Source organism: Manacus vitellinus, unplaced genomic scaffold (assembly GCF_001715985.3).
Source record: "Manacus vitellinus isolate BGI_N305 unplaced genomic scaffold, ASM171598v3 scaffold_5_pilon, whole genome shotgun sequence".
Classification (NCBI taxonomy): domain Eukaryota; kingdom Metazoa; phylum Chordata; class Aves; order Passeriformes; family Pipridae; genus Manacus; species Manacus vitellinus.
The window spans coordinates 380,175-390,601 of record NW_021940682.1 but is presented as its reverse complement, the minus strand read 5'-3'; the positions used below and the strand labels follow the sequence as shown (position 1 = coordinate 390,601).

Here is a 10,427-nt window from a genome sequence, read left to right as displayed (position 1 = left end):
TCTTGTGTGTTTATAATTCTTTGCAATTTGTACTCAGCTTTATCAGGAACCATTGACAACTTAGGAGAGATAGTGTGGCTATTCCTGATCTAATAATTTCCTTGCATTGATTATCCTGAAGGTTCATTTGTATACACCTAGAGAAAGATCAGGAAAAAAAGGCAAGGCAGTTGTGTGGATTCATCAGTGCTATGCAAGACATTTGAAAACTGTGTCATGTGCAAATCATAAGCCTGAAAGGGAATAGAAGTCAAAGTATGAGAGTTCATTCTGAAGCATTTTATATGTATTTTCTTTTTTCCTTTATCTCATCCACTCGTCTCAGAAAGATCCTTACCAAAAAGAACACTTCAGCTAAATAATCTTATGACTTGGGGTTTTCACCACCAAAACCAGAAAAATTTAGGATAACTGAGCTTTCCCATGTTAAGCTTTTTTTTTGTAAAGGAACATGGTTTAATCGAATAATACTTGCAAGTTCTTCTATGTAAACAACTTGAATTTTGATTTCAAAAAAATTGACTACTGTTCTCGCTTTGGATAGTTAAAAGGGACAGAAGGAATGAGCTGCTTAATACTCAAAACTTAGACTGAAAAAAATAATTTTAACACAGCTTTGCTGTGTCAGATACCCTTGCCAGAGTGTTACATTTATTTCTGAAAATCTCTTTTCAAAAGTGGGAATGACTCCAATCTCATGACTGCTGGCTTTGTGATGTGTTTGTCCTACCTTCCGAGTAAAATGCTGGCATCCTCATCTTCAGAATGCACTGGGGAGGGAGTTGCCCTCCCAGACCACCAAGGGAGAAGCTTCTGTCCCATGGTCTGGACTGTGGAGCTGTAAAGTCACAGTCAGGCTTGGTTTCTTCCCACAGTTGTGGAACACCTTTCATGAGAAGTCCTTGGTTAAAGTGGCATTCCAGAAGAGCCTTGCTGCACTGCAACTGGACTACCTTGACCTCTACCTGATGCACTTCCCTATGGGATTCAAGGTAGTCCTGCCCTAAATTCCTTTTCTCCTTACCTGCCTAGAAACCTGGTGTGTTCTTCATTATGCAGCTGGGATATGCCATGGTTTGTTTGGCTCTGCCCTGAATCTGGTGGTAGCAAGGATTTGGTCACTAAGCAGTGATATGTTTTAGCACATGGCTTTTCACACTTGTTGGAACAAGAGAGTCATAGGTATGAGAACTGCCATTGTGCCTGCTGGGTCTTCAGGAAAGCTATAATCAACATGGGATGGTGCAGTTTGGGACTGTGGCCCTCTTCTGGGCTTGGAACAGCACGAACATCTCAAGTTTTGGAGATGTTGGCTTGCTCTGGAGTAATCAACAGTGAAAAATGAAGCACAGCACAGAAAGAATGTGCTTCTTTCCCCCCCCGCCCCCAGTCTACATCTGTGTAAAATAAATCAAAAAAATAGGAAAGAGGTAGTGGGGGGGTGTCTGTTCCTTTCTCTCTTGATCTGCCTAATTGCTACTAATCCCCACACTCCTTGCATGCAGGGGCTGATTTGGAAAAAGATGGCCCTCATCCCAAAGAGACTACTAATGAATGTGCATTATTTTTAGTTATGTAATATGTTTAAATAATCTGATAACTTGCTGCCTGTAGATGCAGTCCAAAGTGCTAGTTCCCAGTAGGAAATTCAACTCTAACAAAGTCTGTGTATTTTCTGCCTTGAAATAACAGGCTGGTGAAGAGCTGCATCCTCTGGATGGCAATGGTATGAGTATCCCCAGTGATACAGATTTTCTTGACACATGGGAGGTAAATTAATATTTTCTCTTGAGAACTGGTATCAACACTAAAGCTGGTGCAAAGATTTGTGTGCACAATGAAATTAAGGGATATGTTTGGGTATGGAGGATTGTCCCACAAAATTGTATTTTGACCTGTTAAAAGCTGCTACCTCTGGATTTGGAGAGCAAGTGGGAGATGTCTTTATTAAGGCTAAAGAGAAGAAGCTATCAGCACTGTAGGTGCTGTCACTAAAATAATATTTGAATATGCACAACGGTAGAACCAACTTATAGGTGAATCCAGGTGTGACTGTAAATTTACCATGTGTTTTATACAGATAGGAATTTTTATTATTATTAATTGAGCTACTGTTATCTAATGTAATGTGAGTTGTTTGTTCATTTGTCGCTAGCTTGAGGGAAATAAAATAATGTGGTTTGGTTTGCCAGTAATATCACCTCCTCATGCACACTCATTGCTTGTCCTTACTCATTAGGCCATGGAAGAACTGGTGGACTGTGGTCTGGTGAAAGCCATTGGTGTCTCCAACTTTAACCATGAACAGATTGAAAGACTTTTGAACAAACCAGGACTGAAATACAAGCCTGTAGTGGTGCAGGTGAGATTTTTATTTCCCCTTGTCAGCTAACCTTGGAGTATAGAATCATAGAATAATTAGGATTGGAAGGTGCCTTAAGGATCATGTAATTTCAAGGAAACTTTCCACTTAGCAGCATTCCTAAATATGTTGTTATAATATGCATTTCGTATATGTAAAATATATCTTTATATCTATCTAATATAGAATTCCTATAATATATATTTATTATAGAAATTCCTATAATATATATTTAGATTATTCCTAAATATATTCATGCTACACTTCAGCTTTAAAACTGCCTTCTGCCATGCCTTTTAAATAGTTTTAGTGCCATGGAAAGATCACATAAAGCATAGGTGTCCCTGGTTGCCTGAAGGATCCTTGAAGTCAATGCTACTTGTGACATGCAAGGCTTGGCTACAGTGTCAGTCTTGATGGTTTTCAGCTGACAGGGATCTCAACAGAAAAATTTTTGTATACTTGTATGTATACAAGTGGAGATTTTAGAGCAATATCTCACAAACAGTATGGATTATGCATATCACAGTTATATGAAACAGATGAGAATCTTTCCGTTTTAGACAGTGGAAAACAGTGAAAATACCCATTACCTTGTATGGGACCCTGCAATTTCCTGCTACATGTCCTCTTTCACACTCCCAAGCATCTCTGGGACTTTTGTGTCACAGCCCAAGTTGCCACAGGTCCATTTTTTCCAGCCCAGGGATAACCAGTATACAATTACATACAAATTCTCACCACATACCTCAGGAATGTAATCACAGGACAGCAGCAGCATAGGAACATCTTGACTCTCTTCCATGTGCAACTTTGCTCTCAGCTGAGGGTGCTGAATGCCCCTGGTGCCAGTTGGGGAATATCCAGGGAAATCCCCACACTAGATCCTGTGTTGCACAGTGCTGTGATGCTGGGCTTGGGTCTAGTGTTTGCACTGGCAAAGCTGAGTACCAGGGGGATTTAGGACTTGGAAAGATTTTACTGAGAGTTATAAAGGTCTGGTGGGTGAACCCAACTACCTCCCACCTCTTCCTCTCCCCCCTCTGCCCCCATTAAAAGCTGCACCTACTTCAGCAGCTTAAAGAACTTCAGACTTTGCCTCCAGTTTGCTTCTGCATGGCCCGTGCCACACATTGCCATTACAGTAGTTGCCTAATCTAGCTCAGGTCCAAATAAACTACTGTACATGTGTTTCATGTCACCACGCCTGGTAACTAACCTACAGCATTTAGAAACAGCTGGGTATGTGCACAATGCCATGTAAAACAGCATAGGCACAGCCCTGTGCTCATACCATGGCTTGTGGCAAGTTGAGCAGCATCCCTGTGCAGCTCCTGTTCTTTTCAGTTAAAGGACATCTTTCCCAAATGGCTGCTTGCAACAGGAACTTGCTCTTCTAGGTTAGCTCAGATCATCTCCCCAGGCTTCTACAGGTGTCAGGGTAGACTGCTCGAGGCAAGGAGACATTGGGTGACTCTGAGCAGAAAATAAATTTCAGGTATTCTGAGCTGGCCCTCTGAAGATGCAATACTGCTCTGCAGTGGTCCAGAAAGACTGATTTCCCAGATTCCTGACACAGAGAGCACTTTCACACCTCCATATTATTTTTCACTGTCAGTGTGTAATGTGTAGCATGAGAAAGCTCTATTTTCTGTGCTAGGCCTCTAGATATTGCTGTGACATTAATAACTTATTTTCATAAGATAAATTTGAATCATGATACTGAAAGTCAAGTCTTCACATTTTCTCTGAGCCAAAAGGAATTAAAATCTTTACCAACCATGTTTCTGTGCTTGCAGATCGAATGCCATCCATACTTAACCCAGGAAAAGTTGATCAAGTACTGTAAATCCAAAGGGTTTGCTGTGACTGCCTACAGCCCCCTTGGTTCTCCCAACCGCCCATGGTAAGAAAGCATTGCAGTCTTCCTGTACACAAAACAGTGCAGTTGTAGCTTGAATCTTTCAGGCAAATTATGTGAATAATGCAGGTAAAATGAGAAAAGTGCTGTTGATTTGTTTGCAGATTCTGTCACACAATGTAAAGCTTCCTGCAGGGAAACTATGATCTTTCTACCACCAATATTCCTATTTTTGAATAGGGCTAAGCCAGGGGAGCCTACGCTGCTGGAGGACCCCAAGATTAAAGAGATTGCAGCTAGACATCATAAAAGCCCTGCCCAGGCAAGTGGGGTTGTCAGGGCAAAATATTCCTCTTCTTCAGATGTTTTCAGGCTGATAGCCAGCCTCAGCAGATGTGCCTTCTTTAGAGATACAGTATGATGGGGCTATGGAATAGANCCAGTTTTCACCTGCTGAATGGCCTTAAGAGTTTCTCCCATAGTAGGGGCAATATCCAATTCGTTCTTCGCTGGTTGTTGTGTGATGTACTGAATTGCTGAGTCTTGAACTACACAGCTAGTATTGAAAAGAGTCTGAAAGTGTTCAGACCATTGATTCAGAATGGAGATCTTATCTGTGAGAAGCATTTGACCATCTGCACTGAGTAGGGGGCTTTGGACCTGGCATGTAGGTCCGTACGCTGTTTTCAAAGCCTCATAGAATCCTCTGTAATCACCCGTCTCTGGTCATATCACCATGCCTGGTAACTAAGCTATAGCATTTAGAAACAGCTGGGTATGTGCACAATGCCATGTAAAACAGCATAGGCACAGCCCTGTGCTCATACTATGGCTTGTGGCAAGTTGAGCAGCATCCCTGTGTAGCTCCTGTTCTTTTCAGTTAAAGGACATCTTTCCCAAATGGCTGGTTGCAACAGGAACTTGCTCTTCTAGGTTAGCTCAGATCATCTCCCCAGGCTTCTACAGGTGTCAGAGCAGATTGCTTGAGGCAAGGAGACATTGGGTGACTCTGAGCAGAAAATAAATTTCAGGTATTCTGAGGTGGCCCTCTGAAGATGCAATACTGCTCTGCAGTAGTCCAGAAAGACTGATTTCCCAGATTCCTGACACAGAGAGCACATTCACTCTTCTATATTATTTTTTCACTGTCAGTGTGTAATGTGTAGCATGAGAAAGCTCTATTTTCTGTGCTAGACCTCTAGATATTGCTGTGACATTAATAATTCTTCATAAGATAAATTTGAATCATGATACTGAAAGTCAAGTCTTCACATTTTCTCTGAACCAAGAGGAATTAAAATGTTAGGATTTGCATCCCAGTGCAGTTTGCCTCTTGATCAACCATGTTTCTGTGCTTGCAGATCGAATGCCATCCATACCTAACCCAGGAAAAGTTGATCAAGTACTGTAAATCCAAAGGGATTGCTGTGACTGCCTACAGCCCCCTTGGTTCTCCCAACCGCCCATGGTAAGAAAGCATTGCAGTCTTCCTGTACACAAAACAGTGCAGTTGTAGCTTGAATCTTTCAGGCAAATTATGTGAATAATGCAGGCAAAATGAGAAAAGTGCTGTTGATTTGTTTGCAGATTCTGTCACACAATGTAAGGCTTCCTGCAGGGAAACTATAATCTTTCTACCACCAATATTCCTATTTCTGAATAGGGCTAAGCCAGAGGAGCCTGTGCTGCTGGAGGATCCCAAGATTAAAGAGATTGCAGTTAGACATCATAAAAGCCCTGCCCAGGTAAGTGAGTTTGTCAGGGCAAAATATTGCTCCCCCTCAGATGTTTTCAGGCTGATAACCAGCCTCAGCAGATGTGCCTTCTTTAGAGATACAGTATAATGGGGCTGGACTGCATTTGGCTCTTAATTCTGCCCAAGTTCTTCCCAGCATTCATGTAAATGATCAGTTATTTTCTAAGCGGCCTTGAGTATCAAGTTTTGGGGTAGACTGGTCAGCAGTGGTACATGCTTGGGTGTTTATCTTCCTAAACCTTTTATTCCTTTCTTCAGCTAAGTTAGCTAAGTTATTCTTGAGAGAAGTCCTGTAATTTGCAGACTTATTGAATTGCACCCTGTCTGCTCACGTTCACATAGAATTATTGAAAGGTACTTGATTATTTAAGAATAAATTTCTTCTCTGTTAGTTGCCACTCACACAAACGGGTGTAGAAACTGCACTTTGAAAAAACACACATGTTCACAAGTAGTCAGTGACAATCATATTTTAAAGACAGGCAGAGCAAGACAAAAGATTGTATGCAACAGTTCTCTTTTTGGTATGGGGATGGACGGCATACACACTTTTAAATTCTAGAAATATACTTTTTCTTTTATGGACTTCAAAAAGCTTAACATAGGTGAGGTAATTACCTGTGAGTCCAAAATAATCTGCAGTATCATTATGCTCCCTTGGGTTGAGCATCCATGTAATGCAAGCCAGAAGCATCATAATTTTTCTCCCCCTGCTACTACCCTTAATGAAACCAAAAGAAATGCTGGAAAAAACAAGATGGAGAAACAACGTAGGCCAGAAACAATTAAAGTTTGCCAGTAGACTGGTAAATATGTGTTCAAATTTTGGCATATCAAATTCCTGTGTGCAAATTGGTAGTCTTCCAAAGAGTGAATATGCTTGTAGAAAAACAAATTGTTTTGTGCATTTAAACAAAAGTAAGAACACAAAATGGACTTGAACAGACTTCTTGGTAGCCCTGTGTTCATGCTCCTCCTTGTTCTTCCCCAGGTTCTGATCCGCTTTCTTATCCAAAGAGACCTCATTGTCATTCCCAAGTCTGACAAACCACAGCGTGTTCAGGAAAACATGAAGGTGAAGTTTCCATTGGGACTGCTGCTACCTTTTTTCATGCAGGATACACACCCATAGCTCCCACATGTTTCCCAGCAGCACCTCAGAGGCATTGGAAGGGGAGTGCAGAGGTGGGAAGACTGAGGCTTCATCTGTGCTTTTTCTCTGGGAAAAAGCATTTTATTCCTGGCAGGAGACAAATGGGTTCCAACAGAGTTGTCTGAGTTGTGTTGTCCTGGAAAGGGAATCCCAGTTTTGGACTTGACCTGTAGGAAACACTTAGCAAGTCCTGCTTTAAGGTGTAAAGGAACAAGTGGTGAACACCAGACCTGTTACGGTTTATGTCTCACATTAAAGCTGTGAATCCTCTTGGCAGAGAAGTTCAGCTGGACACTTGCTTATAAGACCTGGCATCTTAAATGATACCTCTGTTACTTTTCATGCCTGCTGCTGGGTTTGGAGCTATTTCTCCTATGAACCACCAGCAAGAATTGCTAGATGATTGATTAGCTTAAGACAGCTCTTGGCAGTTGGTCCCCAGTAGTCTTCTGTTGTAGCAGAAAATTTACCTCTGGGTCCAGGATTTGTGAGACATCAAGTAATCCATCCTGAGCACCTCAAGTCTTCTATTGATGCATTACAACACAAACTGCAGTGGTGTTGATATTCAACCACCCAGAACTCTAAGATATTCCTATAAAGAGCATCTCAGAGAGAGAAGGACTATGTTGATTACTTCATGGGTAAATTTTTATTTGGCTGAGAAATGAGAGTATTACTTAACTATGCTTAATATGTTCCTACCTCAAGTCATAAAAGCATGAAGCATGCACAGTAGCTAACTACTCATGAACCTAAGTAAAAAGAGCTTTTTTTTTTTTTCCCTGTTAGGTGTTTGACTTTGAACTGTCCAAAAAGGAGATGGATGTCATCCTCAGCTTTAACAGGAACTGGAGGGCAGTTCCAGTGTTCCCGTATGTTATTATTCTCATGCTCTATTGGGCCTATTTCTGTTTGTATTTTCGTCCTCCATGTCTTGAAAACATACATGACCAAAATCATGGAGAGTTTGTACTTTAAACCCTGGACCCCAGCTAATGAGGCATGTCCTGGAACTGACACCAGGAGGGAGATTCATTTGGAGTGCTCCTTTCAGCGTATTGTGGTTTCCCACAAGCCTGTGTTCAATTTAATGACAGCTGCAAAACTGAAGTACATTGGAGAAGGGGGGGTAGGAAGACTGCAATAGGTAAATGCTGCCAAGCTACTTTCTATGGTACTTAAATGACGAGTTCTTTCTCTTTTCAGAGCTGTCAATCACAAGGACTACCCATTTAAAGCAGAATATTAGATGCAAGCACTTTCTGCAAGACCTCCATTTAGGTATTTCCAGATCAGAAGATGCACTTTGTAGCTTGATCTTGATTTCTTTTTCTGTACTTGACAATAATTATGAAGTTTCTTTTCCTCCTTTTCTAGGAGGAGATCACCAGCTGATGTAAGAATGCATCAATAGGGCTGGGTTTTTTTTAACAATGGTTATCAGAAAGCTTGTTTTGACTATTAGTAGAAAGAATGTATTTTGTTTCCTTTTTCCCTTGTCTTTCTCAATTAGAAACGTGTCTAACAAAAAATCTGGTTACTTACCTGATTTTTTTATATTTCTGGTGTGGTCAGTCATACTGGCTCGAGTCACTGTCAAGGAATGCTCTAATCACTTTCCTTTTTATATAGTTGTATATAGAATGTATCTCTTTAAAATTTTATATGAATAAAGTTTGTTAAAAAGAAAAGTTGATCAGTGTAGTGCTTAAATTGTTTCCTACAGTTAATTAGGCATGTTTCTCTAAAGCCTGGGGTTTTACAAATTTTAATACAGATAGGAATAAATTTCTATAATTCCTGTACAAAGACAGTACATACAGAGTACTTTGTGGCTTAAGCATCAAACAGGATTGTGCTGTAGTTAGGACCTAGAGAACCAAGTTGCTCCTCTTGCCTCCTGTACCCCTCTCTCTGAATACCCAGAAGTTGAACTCTTGTGTGATTAGTGATGACAGTTGAAGGCAGCATCACATCCAGAGATAACATACATTAAAATCCACCCAGCTGAACATAAGGGCTACCTCCAAAATCCCACTGACTTGCACCAGGAGTCTCAAAGAGAAAATTAGATTTTGGTAACTCTGCTGGCAGTATCCAGAAGAATATATTGAGACACAGGCTGGCTTAACCTAAGAAAAACAGAGAGAAAGTTCTTAAAGAACACCCAAGAAACCCTGAGGCAGACTCACAATTAATGGCATTAAAATAGTTTTATGTAGATATTGCTGGGCCAAAGTCAAGTTGTTTTGTGGCATTCTACATGCTGATAAGAGAAATTCTGGCTAGAATGCAGAGTCAGCTGCAGGAAAGCAAACGACAGTTTCGTTTTGTCTGAAAAATCATCACTTAAAAGGGGCATTGAAATACCCAAAATATATTAACAGCATTGCTGAGTCAGCCCCCAGGACTTGTCTTTGCTGAATTCTGCCAGGAGGTGGTGCCTTCTGGTGGGAACAAAACAGGGCCACGCCATTTGAGAGTGTTTCCTAAAAATAAACCCGATTGCACAGAGCGCGCTCCCACGTTCTCAAGAAAGGCAGGATCCAGGAGCAAAAGAAACCCCCACCGGCAAGGGAAAGTGTCACTTTAGTAAGGCTTGGGGTTACTTGTAGCGACATAATCGGGCAGAGTGAGGCAGGAGAACAGGCACACTTTCAGGCATACAGGCTCTTGTCAGGTTAAATTAGGCAGCATCCAATTCTTTCTCCCCCGGTAGCTCAGGAAGCTGTGCTTGCTGCAGCCTTCGCATTGCTTCCTCTGGAGCTGGGAGCAGCCTGGGGGCCTCTTTTGGATGACCATGAGCTGGTTAGAGCAGGTACCTGCTGTACCCCTGTTAGAGCCAAAACAAAGGGACACAGGAGCGGGATGGATCCTGCAGCTCCCCAGCCTGAGTCCCTGTGATCACCCACGTGTCCAAGCACATCCCACCAAGGCAGACAGAAGAAATATGACGGCTCTCACGGGGAATATTTATTTCAAAGCAGGGAAGCAGACGGCTGTACCACTGGGTCAGAACATAGCTGAGCACACTGCCTCCCAGATGATGCACAGCTCCCGTCCTGTACTGATAGGAATGACAATTAAGATTATTTCCTCCTCTTCCCCCCCTCCCCCAAAGAATATGTGTGTTAAAGCTGCCGATTTTGTGATTTGTCTGTCTCCTGAAGGATTGTACATCAGGAGGGACATCCTTCAGGGTTCTTTGCACCAGCTTATCTTACACAGACTCAGCACCAATTCCTATCCCAGTTGCAGCCGGTCCATTTCTACCCATTAACAAACAGGGGGG

The 10,427-nt window shown here is 41.8% G+C and overlaps 1 protein-coding gene across 1 annotated transcript; it reads left to right on the top strand.

Moving 5' to 3' along the window:
- Positions 1 to 722: 722 nt before the first annotated feature.
- On the top strand, positions 723 to 8,829 carry LOC108641057 (aldo-keto reductase family 1 member B1-like; the record flags this gene model as incomplete). Its single annotated transcript, XM_029963384.1, has 8 exons — positions 723 to 992; positions 1,693 to 1,770; positions 2,240 to 2,362; positions 5,585 to 5,691; positions 5,887 to 5,968; positions 6,971 to 7,054; positions 7,925 to 8,007; positions 8,342 to 8,829. Coding segments are annotated over 8 exons (870 nt in total), but the record flags the coding sequence as incomplete, so codon positions are not given.
- Between the last annotated feature and the right edge of the window lie 1,598 nt (positions 8,830 to 10,427).